Consider the following 22087-nt stretch of genomic DNA (forward strand, 5'->3'; position numbering starts at 1 on the left):
CCTCCAAACTGTGATCACTCTGGATTTAGCTTTAGAGAGCGACAGAATGGATGCAATTACACAGTTACAATTGGCAGGATTTCCCACTTCCCATCTCACCGAATCATGTATTTAGAACTTCCTGTGTAATCACATCCACTTTGTCAGATGCAGTAGACAGTGTATGTTTGTAGCTGGCTGTGATGAGATTTCATCCTCGTTGATCATAGTTCTTTTAGAGGTAATTAGCAGAACTACTGATCAAAACCAAACTCGTGTGATGGACAACAGGGCATATCTAATTTTTTAAATCCAGTATCATTTACTGTCAGTGACTTGGCTAAGAGACGCTCTGCCATGAACAGCGTCCTTTAGTCCTGGATGAGGCTGCAAGTCTTGTCAACTCTCCTCTCTTTGTGTGCATGGGTAATAAAAGCAGACAAGCTGGTGTGACTGGGACAATAATTCTGGACACATTTTTGGCTCCAGGTAAATAAACGTACACTATGCATGGCAGAAACTGCTTGTTCGTCTGTCTTTTCTATTACAATCCATCACTAATCACTAAAGACTGATGTTAACTTGAAAACTAATAATATCTGCAGCCTTGGCAAAAATTGAGTGTCAACATAATGCTACAAATGAACTCCACAGTGTCCATTGCATTATTTTCTAAGCATGCAACAGCGTGTCTGCAGTGAAACAAGTGGGTTGTAGCTTTGAAACTTAAATAAAAACTCCTCCTGTCCACACCAAAATTAAGTCAAAAGACACATCCGTTCACTTGAGTGGCTGTGTCTTTGACATTTCATACCAGATGCCTCCTTGGTTAACTCTTCTTTGCTCACATTCCCCCAAAGAACCCACTGGTTTTTAAAAGTAGATGAGAATAAAGATGAAAATTACCTCGTGGGGTCCACTCGTGCCATAGGGGGACTGAGTTTGAGAACCATCTACAGTTCCGTAGTCATTGTCTGTATTGTAATCTCCTTCTACATTGTTTAGCTGAGTCATGTTGAAAAAAGGAAAGAAGAATAAAGCGAGGGTTAACACAAAGGCTCAAATCAAGGTTATTTGCCAGGGTTCCTCTCAAGCTGGCTACAGACTGAGCTACTTCTACACAGAGGAGGTTAGGGAGCTCTACGTTGGCCATCACAGATTTTCCCTTCAGCGTTCAGGGCGGGAAGATCTTGATGGGACTTGATCTTTTCTGAACGTGAACGTTTACCCTAAAATTGCCTCTGGGTCGTGCCGGCGCTGTGGCCTGGTAGCCAGGCATCTGTCGTTTCTTCTTAGCGGCAAACTTTTTAGTCGGTGATTTTTTGGCCGCCAAGAACTTTAAGGGCTTGGCCTTAGTTTTACTGAGGGACTTTCTGGTCCTCTTCTTTTTCATGGAGACACTACGTTTCTTTCTCTGGAAGAGGTTTCGGCGACAAAGAAGACCAAGACAAACATGGAACATTCAAAAGTGGAAATGACGATTTTAAAGGCACAGTCTGCGACTTTTGCACAGAATCTTTACCGTTCCAACTGCCAAAAGACCACATGCTCCATTTGCCGGCAGCAGCCCATGTACAGTAGTTGGTTTGCATGCTGTCCTTTCCCGATGACACCATGTTAACCAACTACAAGGGCTGGAACTGGAGCGCTGGTCATATTAACACTACCTTCAGATTACATGACAGTTGGGTGGAAAGGGTGTTGTACAACAGCCGGGGACTGAGCCTTTCATGTGACACACAGGAGACTTTTAGGGACATACTGTATATGCTAATCAATCTGGGACTGACACAAACACAAAACACAGAGGATTTGCCTTTCAGCAACACTTTAGAGCAGCAGTGGAGCTTAGATTTGCTTTTGCAAAATGTCAAGTATAATATTGCTGATATCTCGTAATATATAGGAACAGTTTAAAGACGTGCTGAAATGCAAAAACGCACTCAAAGCAAATGGCATTCCCAGTGAGAGGAAGCAGCAGCCTCATAAAAACAGACACAAGAAGGACTGACACAACAAGTATGTTGACACGCACACACCAGAGTCTACTGTAGCTCTGCTGTGTCACTGTAAGGTCATCGGAGAAAGCATAATCAGCTCAAAACTCCAGCCTGATTCTTTGATCATTTTGCAGAAACAATTCGAAAATCTGAAGGACTCTTATTCTCGTAAAGCAGATTACTCCCAGTAAATCCGTGTGCACATGAACATAACACTGAGACGCAGACAACACACAGGACAAACTCGTGGGGTGGGGTGGACAAAAAAGGGAAAACATCTTTCATTTTCTTTTCTTTTCCTTTTTTCATTTACCTGCGGTTCAGAATACTCATCGGTGGGAACGGTGTCTGTGGCTCCCTCAGAGTAATCATAGAACTGAGAGTAATCTAAATCAGTAGTGTACTGGAGAGGTTCAGAGAGAGAGAGAGAGAGAGGAGAGAGGGTGGGATGAAGAGAGGTGTTGGTGTTAGCATTAGCATTAGCATCAAGGATGCAGAAGAAGTAGATGATACACATATCATCCTTCAAGCAGTTTAAGTTTGAATATGGCTTGAGCATTAAAGATAAAACACATTATTATTGTTAGAGGCTGAATAAACAGTGCAGTATTAATAATATTATATCCATAGCATCATACAAAATGCTACAAGCTGCAAAGTGTAATGTTATTATGTATTAATAAATAAATAATTAATAAAACGTTAACATATTATGGTTCATTGATGATGAAAAAACATCATCATTACCCTCAAGTAATCCAAGCCAAGTGCGATTAAATCAGATAATGTTCCTCATACGCAGAACAAACAAGTAAACACACGTTGAAACAGGACATGTGGGCCCTCGCCTACAAACATTTCAACAGATGGGAAGTTTAAAAGCTCATAAAACAAAGGAAAACAACAGGGAAACCTCAAAGACAAAATCACCAGCTGCATTTCAGGGATATGGTAATGGAACTTTCTCACTGCAAGCATGTAAATTATACACCTCAGAGTGTTTAAGATTAAAGGTTTCGGATCTAAACAAAGTGCAGCTTCCTCGCCGTCTTCTTCTTTTTAGACATGTAGTTCTCTACCAGTCCTTTATCAAGGAGGCAAAAACTAAACCATTTAATATAATAGCAACATGAAGTTTATCATGCTTAAATGCTGAACATGATACCAGGCTTACCTAAAAGTCACAGCTCATGGTATCAAGCAACATGTGTGCTACCAAATTATCTAATTAATTATAGTAGTTGTATCTAAACTAAATTGGCCCTGATGTAGGATAAGTTAACACAAAATTATTTTACAGCTGGTCAGTGTCCAAGAGTGTTTCAGCGAGCCCATAATAATCATGTTAATGATACATGGACAAATATATAAGAAGCAGGACTAACTTGAAGCACTAAGTCAGACATGTTTACATGTGTGATCAATTAAGATGTATGTGTCCTTGGCTGCTGCTTGCACAACAATAACAACTGTGAGCAAACAGTTGGGGTTAATAGAATTTTATGTTGCGTCCTTAAGCTGTTAATAGATAACTTAGGGACAGAGGAAGAGATGAGAAGAACAGAATTCGTAACCCTCTCAGCTCCTTTCAATATAACCTTTTAAATTAAAATCTTGTGCTGTCATGTGTCGCGCTCATAACATGATCGAACTCCTGAGTGCTCGCACTGCAATCAGTAAATCATTATGTCATCACGGTGAAACTTTGAAGTGTGAAGACACACTTAATCTGACAGGTCACAGCGGGTCACAGCTGCTGCGCTGCCCTCTGTGCACATCTGGCCACACCTCCAGTCCAGCACATCACTGCAGGCGTTTTACCTCCACCTACCTACTCGATGGAAAACACCTGCTGTGACATCATGTGATTCAGGGTGTGGCCAGGTGGGGACCATGTGTTGAAGTTTCAATTATTGGTTTAGTGTGTTTTCACGCTTTAGAGGTGCTGGTGCAATACGGAGCATATGACAATGCTGAAATACTGTTCTTTGTTGCGTTGTCTTCATGTGTAGTACACTGAATAAGGACGGTACTATACAATTGGATCAAATGAACCAGTTGATATTGATAAACAGGACTCACACAAGTCTGTTCTTACCACACCTGATATGTATTCCAATATTTTAACTACTGTGGATTACTCTGTAGATGTCAGTTTAAACATGTACAGTTACACTAGGATCATATAGATTTCCCAAAGTGTAAAGCCTGAAGTGTATTTGTGGAACGGACTGAGAGAAAAGCCTGGCCTAAGACAAGAAAGGCACAATGACGCTTTCCAAGAAAACGCCACTTATCCCTGGAGCAAACTTCCCAAGGTATTTTTACTTACTGACATGCTACGGCCATTTCTATGTAAACACATTGAACCACCTATAAGGGTTCCGTCCAAATTCAGACTAAACACACAGACTTAAATGTGCAAATAAAACCAAGTAAAAAGCCTCAACAGGCCCTGGATTTAAGTGAAGCTCTTCAATCCCTCCTCTTAGAGACTCTCAATAAATCAGGACCCTTCAACTGCTGCAATACCCCCTCCCACCCTCCCTGGTTGGCTGACCTCTTCCTCTGGCTCCTGGGCCTGCAGGGTTTCGCCGTGGGGAGTGTCACAGTCTGGGCTGTAATGTTCACAGTAGTCGTACGCGGCTTTGGAATCAGCCACGATCAGAAGTTGCTGGATGTCTCCCTGCGGAAAAGAGAAAAAAGAAACATGAGTTGGTTCTCTGGTCTCTCCCACATGTAAACTCCCATGCCAGTTTAAAAGATCACACATCAGACATCCGCTTTGAAGATTTAGTCACAGACGAGATACGGCTACGCAGACATACCGAAAAGAGCGTCATGTCTCATCTTGCTCTCCCACTTACACACGCTGGGCAAAGTGGCATAAATGTACATCTTAAATTACAGATGCGATCTCATACGGCCCCATACACTTACAGAGTCTGGCAGAGTAAATTCCCCCCTCATATGATTAAATGCCTCAACACTGAGTCCTTCACGTTGTGCGGGGAGGAAACTGGGGAAATTATTATTATCAGCAGAGAGGTTTACCTCCGGAAACAAACATGTGTTATCACCTGGCATGAGACAATTTCATTCTTACTATTAACAGTTGGTGAGACCACATTATTGGCTTATATTTCTTATTTCAGATATAAAGTATCATGTCAGTATACAGTATGTTCGACATGCATGAAGAAATACGACCTGGAAATAAGTTCATAAGTATTTCATGTTTTCTTGTTTCCAGAAATTGTTAAGTAAGAATGACAAATATAATTTTTTTTCTTTACACTCAAACACTAAAAATATTGTTTAAAGTCACTCAAGCGCTGAATCAAATTGATTGTGAGCAGCTTTCAATTTGAAGGCTTATCCCACAAGCCCACATGGTTACCGATGGTGTCTGGTGCAATTAGTGTCAAAGGGGATTGTTCTAAAATTAAGCCATCTCTAAAAATGTAACAATGCATTATGGTTTTGTCTGGAAACCATTAAAATAGCGCTCCTCAGACATGGTTTGAGAAAAGTCCCTCAAACCACATTGTTCTCTCTGTGGTGGGGACCGGACACCACAGTGCTCGACACCATTGCAGCTCTGTCTCGCCTTGTTGTCAGTCCAACAGCCAAAGCACACAGCTCACTGCAGGACAGTGAAACATATAGGAGAAAGCATCTGGATTTTTCTTTTCACTCTGTAATTGCTTGAACCGTGTTCGTTCAGGTTTGCTGAGCCTTCTCATACATTGCACAGAAAGCTCAGGGGGCTTGTGTGAGGTGGGTGAACAGGCATGTCCTCGGTGAGGGTGTTTGGCAGGGGAGCGCACCGAGATGCTTTACTAAGCCCAGAGGTAAAATCCTGTGTCAGCGGGGGCACCATACGTTAAAGAGCAGAAGAGAAGACTGGCAGTGAAACGAGAGTGAACAGAAGCAGGCTGCGACTTGTCAGGAGAATGTGCTCTGGTGTGTCAGTCCTCCCTGTTTAAAACAACTAGATCTATGGATCCTCACCATGCAGCTCAGAATAAACATTCATGTGTTAATGCTTGTCCCATGGAAAAAAAAGGAGCAGTCGTCCTTGAAACCTTCTCTGTGTAACCATCCATCAACATCTCTGTGCACATTGGCTGGGTGGACACTCTTTTCAAGAGACCTCGACTACACAAACACAATGGATTTGCAGACAACCTTAAAATGGGATAGTTACAACCTGAATCGTCTATGCTTTTATCAGGATTTCTAGCCTGTTCCTGCCAAGTATCTGATCTTATCTCATTGTTATGCATAATTCCAGCCCTCTGATTTGGGTTGCCAGTCAGTAAGTTTTTACACTGCAGGTATTACACTGTCAGTAGCGAGAGTCCCAGTGTAACCAGCTCACTCCTTCTGTCTGAAAGCTTCTCGACAACTGAGGGTAATGACGGTTCATTATATAATAATGGTCATATACATAAATTAGGTTTTAGCAGTGAAAGTGAGCTAAGCTAGCAGAGAAGTGGAAATTCACAGCATGTAGAAATTCCCCAAAAAGTTTTGCATGCTACAAAGAACGAAAAGAAGAAAAAAAAAAAATGAGAAGGGGACAGTGTGTGTTTGTGTGCATATGCACATGTGTGCATGTGTGCATGCGTGTGTGTGTGCTCGACAGAGAAAGAGAGAGATCAAACCTTGCCCTGACTCAAGTTGACATGTATTACCTCATGTGTCACCCAAAGACCAACACTGAACGCTTGAACCCTGCCTAGAGTCAGCTCTAATTAGTCCACGTCTGAGAGCCACCCGTCTGCACACAAATAGGCTGCGGAGACATGGTGCTCAACTCCCAGATCACATCAGATCAGCACAAGCAGTAGGGGGACGTGAGCAACATGGCCGACGCGTCCACATGGAAATACAGATGAGCGCCGATATCGACATGTCAGGATAACGTATAGTATTTGCAGCATTAACATGACAAATTAATATGATCGCAATAAGCCGAGTGAGACACTGATGTCAGCTCAGTGAGGTGACGCCCAGCAGCATCCAGCGACAGACAGGCAGGGCTTTACAGAGAGCAGCTGGGATGGTAAAATATGTTTTGCACTGTGAAACACCTGGGGAGAGTTATGCCGAGGCTCTGAACCTGTCTTCCATTGTGGACAGCTGAGATAAAAGCCTCTGGCAACTCGGAGCGGAGCCAAAAAGGTATGCCCCTCCCACCTACAGCACAGCACAGAAACAGGCCCATGAGGCTGTGTGTTAATGGCCGGGGTGTCAGAGGTCAACGAGAAGAGAGAGGCTGAAAGAGAGAAGCTGGGTCAAGATCAACAGCTGAGACAATCTGTACCTGCTTTATCCACTGTGTTGGGATTCTTGGTCAGTGGAGCTCACAAAGTGTTTAAATGCACCGCTAACATTTGAAAGACAAGCTAGTGCATGACAATTATTAATGTGCTGATGATAACATTCAGTGGTAATGTGGAAAAACAATATGAAGTGTGACTATGCATTAGTACAATGTCCTATCTTCATTTTTACTAGAGAGCTCGCTGCAAGTGTCTGTCCATCACTGATCTGTGAGGCTGTGCAAACAGGGTCAGAGACACCTTACAAACATAAATATGAATGTAAATGGAAGGGGTCAAAGGTTAAAGCACACGTTTCCTACATGAAGACAACATCCATGCTTTGAATGTTTCGATTGCTCTTTTGTCTTACATGGTGTAATTACAGGGTGAGCGCACGTCAACACTGGCCGAATCAAAACGCAACTAGTCGTCTCCCTGGGTCCTTTGACGTACCTTTGCCTAGGGGAACATACCTTTAGTCCTGCCATAGCTAACTGTAATTAGACAGCCCCACACAACAATTAGCCACTCCCCCAATGTCTATACAGTAGAGTGGGCCTGAGCAGAGGGGAGCTAAGAAAAGGCAGAATGGGCTTGAACCCCCGACAGCTGGAGGACCGAGGCTCCAAAACATGACATTAAAGGAGCAATTAGCAAGTTCAGCATTTTAGCAGTGCACTAAGCTACTGTTCTATAACGAACAGCAAATTATAATGCAGGTAAACACAGATCTGACTACAATAAGTTTAGCTAAATTATAAGTGGAAGTGAAATCAATGTAAAAATGTGTTCAGCATAATTCACTGGCAGACTATTAATTGCATGTGTAACTTTTAGGCAGTAAAATAACTCATCTGTCCACTTCAAATATTGCTCTATTTTTTCTAGGCTAAACCAGACGCTAAGAAATACCCAGCAATACCACAAACGGATGCACCTTCTTAAACAAGATGCACCGTCTGGCAAAACTAACACCATGTCACAGACACCACAGCACCATTTAGCCCTTCAGCTAAGCCTGACTGAGCCCTGATGAGTGTTTGCTACCCAGAAATAGAGGGGCCACGCAGGTATGTATGTGTGAGCGTGCTCGGTTCAGACAGGTAATGTCAACCAGGCATGAATAGACAGTCTTATGGCTTTGACAGGGCAGGGAGGCCTCAGGATGGGGAGGGGTGGAGAGGGAGGAGTAGGTGGTGGTGGTGGTGGTGAGGAAGGGGGAGAATATGCAGGGAGGGGAGGGGGATGAGGAAATGAGGAAGGCCTGACGGGGCAATGAAAGACTCCCATTCATCCAAACCCAGATCCCTTTGCGACGGTGGTCGCCCTCCAACCTGGGGCAGGTACGGCATGAATAGACGTTTATGCAAAATGCAGGTCAACTAACAAAAACAAATGTCAGACTTTAAATATCAGAGAAAATAAAAGTCATGATTAAATTCCCACTTGAAATTCAAAAAACGTACCTTCCAAGGTACAACATTGCTTGCATTCCTAAAATTGTCTTACAGGTGATTCACTGTACTGAAATCAAATACTGGAAAGTCTGCCAAGGTCCCATAACCTTTCAGCAAAACTAACATTTCGGACCCATTTATTTTCTCATTCTAACCACTGGCCTGAATGCACAAGGCCGAGGTATTTCCTTCCCCTGTATGTCCCAGCATGCACCGGTCCCTGTGGATCTCAGAGGAGAGCAGGGGACAGAGAACAGACAGGAGAGCTGTTCCAAAAACCACACAGTGAAGACCCTGTTAAGCCGACTTATGGCTCCTATTTTCAGCACTTCCACTGGCCAAACTCTGACTGGACACACTGTTTCATATGAACGCTGGTTCCTAACCAGGAGATATGAAAACAAATCTGTTTATAAAACTTTGCAGCTAAGGCACAATAGTCCACAGATTCTCACTCGTTTATTGTCGAGCATTACGACACAGTAATCTCATTCAGAGATTTTGAGCAACATCCAGGTATCTGAAATTTGATTAAAAATTTGTAGATTAAACATAATCCAGTCAGTTTACTACTGAATGAAACAAAACAAAAATCTAAGTTTCAAACTGATATAGCTTATATGTCCTGTATGATGGCAACACAAAAACAAATGAGTGCTTTCTCCAAAATATAATTGATATTTCTTTCATTTTGTTGTCTGACTTAAAATGATAATACCAAAGGTTGCATGCAACACTTCATCAGCAAATACCTGCATGTCAAAAACCAAATGACAGCATAGCCTGAGGTGAGACAGAGCAACTAATGCCCAAAAAAGAGGATACAAAAGACATGTGCACAAACATGCAGGATGCTCTGTCCCTGTGGCGTTGACAAGGGATGCCAAAAACTATTTATACATGCATATATCTCTTTTAAACAATAGCAGCCATTCATCATTATAATGACCAGCCATTCCCACTGCCCATAAACAATCCAGCACTCTCTCCAAAGCAAACGCAGCCCCCATACAGCCTTCCAGTGACCTTTACCTCCCACCACACACCACGACTGTCAGGTCAATTCAGCCATTGTGTGTAATTATTTACATTTGCCTGATCCTATGGCAGCATCCGCCTCTGGAGTAACAGCAACATCGCGAAAAAGTTGGCAGAAAGATTTGTATTTGTATTATTTATATCAATTTGCTCTTAGATATGATAGTGAGAAACAGTCTGGGATAAAAAAAGACTGAGAATCCAAACATTTAATTTCAAGGTGTTAAGACTTTCCCAGCACAACACAAACTACTAATAACAGAAACAACAAGGATTCAACCACTGTTCAACCAAATCACAACAGCAGCAGCTCTGTTTCAGTGTTCACCACTTATTTAGAGCTAATAGGTAATTTAGTTCAGTTTTAGCTCTCTGCTAGAGACACAGTAAAAGGATTTGGGGGAAATTTGACTGTTTCTGTCTACCTGCATTTCTGATACCTGGTGGATGGAGCAGTGATCATCTGTGCCAACTGGTTGGGCGCAGTGTTTCCAGTATATAATGCCAGTATATAATGTGGCTATTGCAGTTACGTAGGACTTACATGTATTTAAGTTTTATTAACTCTTGACAGTGGGTGTACCTAAAGCTTAGTGCTGACCTGATCATCATGCTTGGGACACGAAACAAAGCTTTTGTGCTAATGTGCCACACTAGCTACCAATGCAATGCTAAAGACAGGAACACAGAAAATAAAATCACACCATGTTCACCAGCTGCCTCTGCTTCCTCTTTCACATCAATGTGATTTGTTTTAACACGATTTGATTGGTTGGTAAAAATGGTGTGTCACTTCTGTCATTATCTTATGACTCAGACTGTGACACCTTACATCTGACCTATTCTAAAAGTAAGAGTCTCTAAGTGTCTTTCTCATCCAGTGCCAAGTATCATATACTTCCATGAGAAGATAATAAGATTTTTATAACTACTGTTTTATTCATTTAAGTTAATAAAAAGGACAAATACAACATAACTGCTATTGCACTGCTGGACTGCTATTGCACTGCTGGACAGTAACAACCGACAGCTTTGTAGTCAAAAGCAGGGATTTAAAAACTGGCTGACTATGGTACACTTCTCTCTGTCAGTGAAATACAACATGGCTGCCAAAATAAGTTATAAAGCCAACCATTGGTTGGCCACTTCAACCACTTCACTTGCACATCATCAGATTAACAGTCGATCCAAAAGAAGCCTTCTTAGGTAAACCTCCAACAATTAGCTGTTGGCCAGGAAAGGGGGCTCCTTTGCCTCTAAGTGTCTCTAATTACAGGGTAAAGAGAAGCTTCAACAAAGGATCTGAGAGGTTTAGCAAAACCCTAAGTGTGCTTTGTAGAAAAAAATCAATAAGGCAATGATAACATACAAAAGATGGCAAAGACGTTCAAATGCTTACACGTGACTTAGGTCCAAATCCCAAAATATCACAAAATGCAGTCAGGTAACCAGATAAAGATGACTTTAAAAAAAACTCCCAGAAACCATTACATCACCATCTGTTCACTGTCAGACTTTATGGGTAGACGCTGCACCTCAGCTGATGTGTGGAGGTGAGAATTGATCTTTTCAAACTCATCCAGATCACATTTCCATAGGCCTTCGTTTCCAAGACACACAGCCACAACACAACATCTCCCAACATTCATGCCATTAAAACTAAGCTCTAAGTAGTAGTGCATGCTTTCAATCTATGTTGATTTTAAAAAGCTACCGAAGCAGCAACACTGTGCTATGCGTCCGTTTGATCTCCACATATAATCTGAACTGCTCACAGGTGGAAGTTAAGAGCACCACATTGACCAAGTTACAACAAGGAAAGCTGAACACGTCTGTGCAGGGTCATTCTGCGCTGTAATATCTATGATATATGTGTCATATCTAGAAGATGCGTATAAAATCAAAAGACGTGAGGAGCTCCAGATCCTCCCTGGTTTCTATCATCTCCACATTCCTTTTTGGCAGCATCAAAAGGAACCAGTGCTGCCTCCATGGGACTTCAACTGAAACCCCCCCCCCCCCCCCCCCCCCCCCCCCCCGAGTCAAAGAGTTTGAAGCAATATTTGGCAGAGGGGGAAATCTGGACACAATAAATGCTATTATTTTGAATGACTAGATGTACACAAAGATAAAAGCTACATAACACACGAAGACTTAAATTCAGAACAGACTAAAACACTGCTTGCTGGGAAAGCCTTTGTAGAGCCTACATCATTTCATTTCATGTGGCAAAAAGCAGACCAGCAATAAGGCCAAATACGCAGCTCATCATTCCTCTTGCAAAAAAATCAGTCTTAAATGATATGACCTCACAATCCACAGCCGACGACTTTACCTGGAAAACCTCCTCGTCCAGGAGCCTGGTTCCGAACACGGTGATGCCGTTGGTGTCGATGGAAGCATGGTCACTCCTGAGGAGAGGCTTGACGATCTTCTTCTTGCAGTCGACGATGATGGTGACCGTCTTCTTCTCGACGCTGATGGCCACGCGGTGCCACCTGGTCGAGGACACAGTGAGGAGAGGTGAGCAATACAAAAAGAGGCCACTGGGTCATTCAGTGCATCAGAGGAAGAACTTTACTGGAACGGAGCGCAGAGCAGAGCTGGAAGAGTTAATCCTGTTTCAAATTGTTTTCAGGAATTCAAATGAAATCGCACACTTACATCAAAGTACCGCAGCTGCTTTCACTAAATAATCCTGAAACACTAGTTACTGTGGCGCACATGAGGCACTGCAACTGCACATTGAAACTGTGTGATAATGATGTCATCTCAACAGCAAGTTAATAACATGTTGTTTGAGCGTTTGATTATAATGGCACTTTATCAGCACTTCTAATGGGATTCTAATCATGTTAATGATTACAAATCACCTCAATAAGAAAGCAACTGTGCAATGATGGCATTTATTACAGGACGAAACGCTAAAAGAAACACGAGCAACAGAGTTATGAATGACACATTTGGATCAACAACACCCATGGACGCAAAGGGTTAATCGAGGTCACACGTGAGTCTGACACCTTCGCCTCTGGACCATTTGCCACTGCACTTAAGGAAGGACTATTGCATACCAGGCAGCAGTGGACCACATTCTTGCCCCCACACTTTGGCCCTGTTTAACACGGGATTACACTCATTAAACTCCAAACTTAATCCTCCTTCTGGGTTACTCGGCATGACAGACGTGGTGAACATTGTGGAAAGTGTGTGTCAGGATCCAGGAAGGCCTGCCTTGCCAGAGCAGGAGACACACAGTCAAAACATTGTTCTGAGGTGGAAGATGAGACCTGGCACCACTGTAGCCCAAGATGGCTGCATGGGAAGCGAGTATCACAGATCTGATACTTCTTTTACTTCTCTATGGTGCTATATGTTGTTCATCAGACGAGGGAAATGCCCGACTCCCTTGAACACAGCTAGATCATAGAGAGACATTCCAGGGCAGGCAGTGAAGCTTAGAGGAAAACAAGCATGCAAAACTCTGTGGGCTTAGCGCTACAGCAGGAAGGATTACTTGTCACTTCGTACTGTAAGGCAGAAAAGCAAATGCTGACTTCAATAGGTTTGAAGAATATCTCAAACTCTTGAAGCGCATTACGATCGGAAGAAGTCGAGTAACATTGTGTTTGAAAAGGAAAATGTAAGACAGGTCTTTCCAGAAAACATATTTCAAGAGTTTATAAGCCCAACTGTATACAGTGTAAGAGTTAACGAGAAGCCCTCCCAGTCCCTGTAAAGAGAGGGATTATGCTCTTTTTCACCTCATCAATGTCATCTTTGTGCCTCTCTTTTCAAGCTTGGCCTTTGCTTCTTAGTAACAATACATCCACAGGGACTGCACACTGTACGAAGCCTGAGCTGAAGATTTAGACAAGGCCTGGAACTGGAACTGATCCAGGCCGAGAGGTGATAAAAATCCCCTCTGCCTCTTCAAGAGTGTGTCACAAAAACTACACAAAACAGGCAAAGAAACTAACACAGAACTGGCTGTAAACACGTTCTCTTTGTCATAACCTGTACATAAAGGATTTATTTATGAAATGAGCTTTCTTCCATCATTATTAATCATGTCCACACTAGATCTCATCTAAGAGCATTTGAGGACACAAAAATATTGTGAAAGGTAAAAATGAACTATTCTATTATACTACTCTTTTAGCATGTTCATTGAGTGAGAAAACCGTCAATAATATTACACCATAAAATACTAATTCACATGTTGTATTTTCCCATTCGTGTATTTTCTCCCCTCTGCCCCAGGACACAGGCTCATGTCAGCTAAGCTGAAGCTCTGAGCGAGAATTCAGGGATTTCTGAATTTGGGAGCAGATAATCAGGTTTATGTTAAAAGGTTAGCAGTTCTGTTTCTGGTTGGGTGAGGTAATCCAAGGGGGTAAAAAAGGAAGTTTAGGCCCGCCCCCATTTCCTCCTCCTTCCTTTCCCCCCCTTTTCTAAAATAACAGAGGCAGTGAGTTCATGGATGAGGTCAGGTTGCCCATAGCAGTCCCTGCTGTGCCCCAATAATCCAGTGTCTCCCTGTCTCTGACCTGTCTCTGTGCCCGCGGACCCCTGATGAGATGGATAATCCGGTGATGAGCACCTGTGGTGCAACAATGGGAAGATCTAGGTTGTTTTCTTGCTTTTATCAAGAAGAACGAGTTGGTGGTAATAAGACAATATCTGATTGTTTGAATGTTTCAGTTGATTTAGTTAGTTAACAAGTGTTTGCCACTGAAATCCACCTCTCAGAACTAATTCAATGAGAATACAGAACAACCCATGCTGGTTTTCCTTTGTCAACCAATACACAGATCAATTGCATCCAAAAATATATGATCAATAATAGGACCACAGACAGTTTTCGGAACATCTGTCTATGCAGGGTGACTTTCTATCATGTCATTCAGTGCTGCAGATTGGCCGGGCCTGGACGGCCTGGTCAAGTTTTAAATCCAGGGAGATTAAACTTGGTGCGCTCATTTCTGCACCATTTACCATTTCAAACACTCTCATTCACCAACAAGGATTTTACTTCCCTGCCTGCATGCTACAACACCCTTTCCCTCTGAATCAGCTTCAGCCGTGAGCCTGAAGCTGCGTGGGCGTGTTATGAGTATGTGAGTACACGAGTGCACATCTGAGATCTGACGTACTTTCCGTCCGCAAGGTTGAGACTGCGGAACAGGGGGTAGTCCTCCGGAGCTGGTTTACCAGTCTGATCCTCATACAGGAAGACAGGTGAGCGTCCCACCTCCACTCCCAGCTGCTGCACTCCCTGCCTGTTGTAGATGGACAGCAGGAAAGACTGGAGGCCGGACTTGGGGCGCACTGTTGTCAGGATGGAGAAGTCCTCAGGAAAGACACTTCCTGCTAAGACAGGAAGATGAAGAGTGGAAAGGACACGTGAATGGGATGGAGTTGTTGCGACCTTGGACACTCCGAACATAGCTAACTAGTTAAAACTGTACTGTTATGTCGTGTTTTGGTTACAACACATTCACGTTCATGAAACTAGGCTGGACCAAATCAAGGTTGTAAATTAAGTTAAAACTTTTGCATGTCTTCACTTTGAAACACATTAATACCACATTATAGTGACCAAGGAAAAGGCCAAGAGGTTTCTCTTACCGGGGAACAACTGCGTGGTGGGGGCACTGATCTGGATCTGCTTAGCAACTCTGTAAGCTGAGTCCGGCTGTGATGCTCTTCGGTTTGTGCAAAATCCTGAGGTTTTCGTCACTCCTTCGGGGTAATTTTGAAAATCTAATACTTTTAGGACATCCACTGGTTCTGCTGTTCAGGGAGCAAAAATAGAACATCAGTTAGGTCATGGTACTTCATCACAGTAATCAAGCACATGGATGACCACAGTAAATCTTATTTTCATACTGTTCCATAATGTTAAATACATTTATGAATCCTTGTCGACAACCACTGCATGATCAATACAAATATCATTGAAAGGCATTAATATGGAGGGGCCTTTCTCACACAACAGTAAACTATTACTGTGATTTCATTGTCGTACGTTTGTCGTATTTCGAGTTTTCTTGAAGATTCCAACCTAATTTATAAGTGGTCCAGGCCTGTTGTAGGAGTCAGGTGAAATGAATCTGCTTTTATTCAAATTAAAGTTTTTCCCAAATAGATTGTGTATTTCTTTAGCTTGGAGCAAATATAAATAAATCTACAAATTACACCTCATATTCATTGTGTTTGACTCTACAATTTCGAATATATTATTATTCTAAATGTGTTCTTGTACCCGCTAAAAGTCAAGATTAAATCAGGGAATGTTGCCTCGTCGTGGCTCTACAGGTTCCTCTAACTGGGAACGTCTCCATCAAGGGCCAATCAAAGAGCATAATGAACAAACTGGGGTCTAGTTCTATAACACCTGGATAGGTTTACCTCACCAGAGCCTCTCTGGGTTTCCCAATCTCTTCAGTCTGATACACTTGACATAAAGGAAACCCATGGGAAAAGATTGTAATGATGCCTCTCAAAACACCCTCTCAGTGTCATACATTAGGCTGGTGAACATGATCAGGCCATTCCATTGGACAGAGCATACAGACCCACATCTGACTGAACACAATGGCAGACTGTTAAATCTCACTAATCTGTTTTTGTAAGGTAAGTGAGCATGCCAATGTGCCTGAAGGCATCAATGCCCCTTTTCTGATGGCTCTAAAGCCACTGTTTTGGTTAGCATGTAGAGTTCAAATCGTGATAAAAGTTTCTTTAAATTCTTTATTAAAAGGGGACCTTAAAAAATGTTGATCTCAAAACACTCTGGTCAAAATTCCAGCTGTGGCAAGGACAAGCAAATTAAGACCTGTTTCATTCTTTTCAGAGAAGCATTTGGTTTGGGGATAAGTCCCTGTTTTAACATGAATGTATTCCCAATATAAGGTTGCCGCAAGCACTGCTCGTGCAAATGTTTGTACGAGATCAAAAAATAATTAGAGCTGATTATACTGTGGTTTGGGCACAATATTCAGACCTATGCACTTACACATACTAAACTCCGAGCTGTATGCAGCCCACCAATATAAATGACCATCGAGCTCAGCTAGAATAACTGAGCGTCCTCACACACTGTCAACTCACCACAATCCCACTCTCTCCCATTTCAGCGGAGCACAGAGGAGACAAAGACAAGCAATTTTATATAAGACACGAACACAGTGTTGCTTTATAGGAATGACTAAAGTCAACTTGGCCTTTTTTTGGAGCTTGTGAGGATGAATCGGCTACTTACTTTGGAGAGTGAACTGAGAACCTCATTGTGAGTTCCTGTGGAGCTGCTTTCAGTTCAAACTCCAGGACTCATAGGTTCCAGATGTGGCCAATTGGCCAGACTATGACCCTCACACCAGGGCGCTGAGAAAACGTCAATACTGGCCCATCCATTAAGGTGACCAAATGAGTGTGCACAGGTTTTAAAAGAGTGCATCTGAAGAGCTGGTGTGAGTTTGCCCTCAGGGCTAAGCAAACAGACCACATACAGTGGATACCAGCAGAACTGACTGTGGCACGGAAGATGGACCTTCCAAAGTCTGGAGGAGACCGAAAATTTGAGCTAAGCCTTAAATCAGCGGAGACCGCCTCTAATGCTCGGTTGCTGGATCTTTATGCAGAAGCATAAAGAAAGGAGGAGCAGTACTGTACATTACCATAATACATAGATGGAATAATCTGATAGCATCTCCGTCATGTTCACAGGTGTAACCAGTGTGTTCCAAGAGATTATGTAACACCATTCTTAGGACAGAGGCCAAAAACAGTCTCAGCATTCTTTATCAAACAGTGTAAGACATAAGCATACTGATATTATAACCCCCTCCTGCTGTGTCATCTTCAGCCTTTATATCTTTACACAAAGGTGAAATTGGCTGGTAAACGGAGGAGGACCTTTTCACCTGCAGCTCCCTGAGACTCCAAAAATACCTTCAGCCACAAAGTCCCTCTCTATACATGTGTATATAAATATATACACCCACCCACCCCCTGTCTCCCTCTCTCCTTCTTTTAACTTTCACCATGCTGGCGGCTAAAACAAGACGGCTTTATACTACTGTCATTCCAAGGAAACTTCACCAAGACCTACCCATGTTTTTCAAAGCATTTTTTCCCTCTACTCTTCCCCTCCCCTTGTATTTACTCTCATTAACTCCCTTTACTCTATCCCTCCATATGGATACGTGTATGTTGCCACACAGCGTTTCATACTTTTTTCAAAATCCCAAGAAGGTCATGTTATCACAAACTCGAAAGTCTTTTGTGTTCCTCCCAATTTAAGAATTTGCGCGTGATTTCACAGCTTTGTGTTGCGGAACCAAATGATCCAACGATGACTATAAATATGTGACAGCTTCAGCAGGACAAAGGTCCAGCAAGGAGCTGATTAGCTGATGTTCCTGGTTGAGCACATTGGGGAGAGGACTCTGAAAACGCTAGCTTTGTCTCCTGGAATGCACATCTGAGCCTGCGCCCGGGGGGGGGCTGAGAAAACGTGTCTGTACACTGCAAGATGGAGAGGGCACCCTGCAGGAACAGCTTTCGACTGCCATAAAGAGCTCAGGAGAAACTGACTGAGTCCCTGGAAAACAGCGCCTGCAGCACAATACTTTCAAAAATAGAGGCAGGAGATGATGAGTTTGTGAAGATGAGATTTACAATCTGAAGTACTTCAGTCCAGTATCTCCTGAGCAGGTTGTAATCCTAACTCCTTAAAAGTGACATAAATTGACTTGTGCTGTATAAACAACAGCAATGAAACTCTATTAACTTGCTATAACATCACTAATTGTTTGGTTAAAAGGTTGAGACATCTAACCACCAATGTGCTCATGAAACCCTTTTAAAACACAGCATTTAATAAAAGACTGAATTTCCATCCTGCAAAAACTGTCATTCACGACCTAAAACTGTTTCCTAAATCTTTTCCTATACCTGTGTGTATAACAATAAATCCCTGCAGATTTGTCTATAGGATAAAATATAAGGCCTGTGTAATCCTGGACCCTGTGACGGGTAACCATTATGGCTGCAGGCTAGGCCCATACACTGGGCCTGCTCTTTGAAGGCTCTGAAATCATAGGGAAGTGCAACAAGGACCATCATCAAATAACTGCTCAGTACTTAGGAGAGGAAGCATTCCCACCGCTCACACAACACTGCACTCCGCTCCTGCAGTTCACCAAACAAGTGCAAAGTTGAGGGTGAGGGCTGTGGGCACCCGGTGGGCTGGGGGTTGGTAGAGCGTGGGGAGGGGGGGGTGAGGGGGGTCAGCCTTTGGGCTTCAGTGTGGACCAGGGCACTGTGGAGATAGGGTGAACCTGCCTGACCACTCAGCCCCCTGTTGACACACACACAGGGCTCTGCGCTATATGCACTGACAGTTAAGAGATCCAGTGAGGAGGCCTTTGCAAAAAATGTACTTTACATCTTCTTATTTAATATCACACTAAAGCTGCACACTGACAGAACATCTTCATGTCTGCAAAAAACTTCTATGTACCTCATAATCTCCAATTAACCCCCCCATCTATGGTCAATGGACCCTCACTGCAATCCTTTCTGAAGAGACAGCTGCTTTCTGAGAGCGCTGACAACCGGGGTCAGCATTTAAAGTGTAAGTCTCAGCACAACGCACTGTCCCTTCAACCATCTCACTGCACGTTAACGTGAGAAACACCATGGTTTTCAGCGCAGCCCAGGCAAAGTCCAGGGTCCGACAAAACGTCCGGTGTCATCTCGCTGAGGAAATCCACCCCGCTAACCGTGTCCACATCCACCCAGCGGACCCCACTTCAAACAAAGAGCTTCTTCTCAGCCTACAAGGGAATCTTAAGAAACGCAGGGATCACTGCTGAGTTCTAGTCCTGATCTCTGCAGAGCACATACCAGCGGTTTAGGACCAATTTAAATTTGGCGAAGTGTTTCATCTTCGACCCTCTCCATTCATGCGTAAAAGTAGCCCCGCGGTAAATTGTTACAGTGTTTTTGGCCAGAAATAAAATGTGCGCACCTCAAATAATTAACCCTGAGAGTGTGCACTGACTAAATTGCCTCTCGGCCAGAGTTTGAGCGACCACTTCACTGCAGTACAGTGTGAGCTGGGTACAGCTTTACTGCAGCCAAGCTTTTTATCTGGTGCTCGAACGCACAAATACGCAGAGCAGCCTTAAAATTGGCTGAGGAAGAATCGTGTATATTTGACTGTAAATAAAGTATGACGCCGCTGTTTCCAGGTATATGAGTTAATCCCTCAATCTCCATCATCTGTTCCCGAGTTTCCAGCCGCTGCGTTCCCTTTGGAGCAGATAAAGTTCGTTAGACAAGTTTTGGCCCCTAATATTCTTACCTGCTGTGACAATGGCAGCCTGCAGAACCAGGGTTAAAGTGATGAATGCGGTTACAGTGGAATCCATATGCCACCTTTTCGTTTTCCACCTTGTGGACCACCTTTGCATCTCCATGATCGAGCGCCAACAAGTGAATAAAACTTTTCAGCGACTTCAGGTGAATCTCAGTGACGTCCCTTCCACAATCCCAAACGACGATGGAAACTGTCCTACAAAATAGCCATATGTGTTTCAGCCTCTTCTCTCAGCCACGAGGCCCCCGATCCACCTTCCCAGTGCCCAGCCTTCACAGTGAAGGTAGTCGGGCTTTAACCAGAACGCGCAGAGTGCAGTCGGTACACTTGGTGCGTCCGCGGACAAGAGGGCTGGGCAGGCTCCACAAACCAGAGCCACGATTACAGAGGAATGACAAGGGAACCAGCCCCCGATTAGCAAATCACGGGGCTGGAAAGTCTCCTTCGGGTCCACCCATTCGCTCTGTAATGCGCCCCCAGGTCTCTCCCGGGTGCGTCTCAGGGAAGGAGGGGCGGGGGGAGTAAAGCAGGGACAAAGTTGGAGACGACCTGGGGACCATGAAATGGCAGAAAGGCGCAGGCAAGGTGTTTCTGTAACACTGATAGCAATCCGATTTAGTCCACTGCTCGTACACTAGTAGTAGATTAGTGTTACTTGCAGTATAACTGTTTAAATGGGACAGAGAAATGAGAATTCAGATTTTGCAGGAACAGCTGAGCAGATTTCAAATGCAGATGCTTCCATTCAGGACATTCAGGGATGACTGAGTGATTCACACAGTGCTGTGAACTTCACTTTCACCATATCTAAACCTGAAGATTGTGGGTAGTGCTCTTCATCACCATCATCATGATCTTTTTAAATGAATGATTTCCATCCCTCTTAGACTCTGTCTTGCTGCAGTGAATCTGTTCTGGGGAGTTCACTGTAGTCATAATAATAATAACAAGAATAATAAGTGAAATTCTTTCTATATTATGACCTTTACTATTTGTAAGAAATGGCATGTTTAGCTCAACACAACTGATCATATATTTTATTGTGTTTTATTGTGTTATTGTCAGTGCAAGTCGGGATTTGTTTTTATCTATTTTTACTAGCCCTAAACCAAATAATAAAGTTGTACTGTATTGTATTTACAGGGAAGAAATACCACCAGACAAGGAGATAAAATGAGGATAAACTAATGTATATATATCATACATGCTGGTTTTATATCAGTGAGCCATGTTATACTGAGTGCCATTACTATACAGTTATAACATGGCTACAAAAATGCTTGTAAAACATCTTATTTTTACAATAGGTCTACAGGGTCACTATGCTTTTAAGATCCATCTGCACACAGAACACATGGGGTCATGTGCCAACAGTGTGAGATAACTCCACTTGTTCTCAGTAGTTTTCTGCTACTGTGTGACATCCTGAAACAAGACACGCACAAACAAACTTTTGAACCATAAAAAGGCTGATTGCAAGGGGATGAAGGATTCCAGGGCTCCTCATCTAATGGCCTTTCAGAGGCAGGGGTCACTCCAGAGGACAGTCAGCTCCTTGTATCTCTGCGCTCACTCCAGTGAAAGCATGGATCCTGACCAGGCTCCGTCTGTCAGCCAGCTCGTCCTTCCCCAGCCAGCCAGCCAGACTCAGCCTGTTTCCAGACAAACCGTATCAGATGCTCCTCGTGGATGCCCAGCGGTAGAAAGCCGAGCCGGTTTTCATGCTCTCATCCTCATGGTTCAGAAAGATTCATTCATGAATTGGGCTTCAGTGTCGTCCATTGATTCTTGTAGAGGTCATTTTAAAATGAGTAAAAAACTGATTTTGATTCCCAGGAAATTATTCCAAATAATGAATTAAGCAGTGCTAAGCATTCCTTCGACTTTTCC

The 22087-nt window shown here is 43.2% G+C and overlaps 1 protein-coding gene across 12 annotated transcripts in view; it reads right to left on the reverse strand.

Moving 5' to 3' along the window:
* col11a1a (collagen, type XI, alpha 1a) overlaps positions 1-20637 on the reverse strand; it is a 75239-nt gene extending 54602 nt beyond the window's left edge. For 2 of the 12 annotated variants that reach the window (XM_034572209.1, XM_034572216.1), the window contains exons 1-7: positions 20183-20637; positions 15439-15603; positions 14964-15180; positions 12143-12305; positions 4540-4665; positions 2293-2382; positions 886-984 (exon numbers count right to left, since the gene is read on the reverse strand). In XM_034572209.1, the coding sequence (XP_034428100.1) occupies positions 886-984; positions 2293-2382; positions 4540-4665; positions 12143-12305; positions 14964-15180; positions 15439-15603; positions 20183-20297 (975 nt within the window). In that variant the 5' untranslated portion in view covers positions 20298-20637. Of the gene's footprint in view, positions 1-885; positions 985-1207; positions 1394-2292; positions 2383-4539; positions 4666-12142; positions 12308-14963; positions 15181-15438; positions 15604-20182 lie in introns of those variants that run through there. The other 10 variants (XM_034572217.1, XM_034572213.1, XM_034572220.1 and 7 more) reach the window with 9 other exon arrangements.
* Between the last annotated feature and the right edge of the window lie 1450 nt (positions 20638-22087).

Source organism: Hippoglossus hippoglossus, chromosome 20, assembly GCF_009819705.1.
Source record: "Hippoglossus hippoglossus isolate fHipHip1 chromosome 20, fHipHip1.pri, whole genome shotgun sequence".
In the NCBI taxonomy this organism is placed as follows: Eukaryota; Metazoa; Chordata; class Actinopteri; order Pleuronectiformes; family Pleuronectidae; genus Hippoglossus; species Hippoglossus hippoglossus.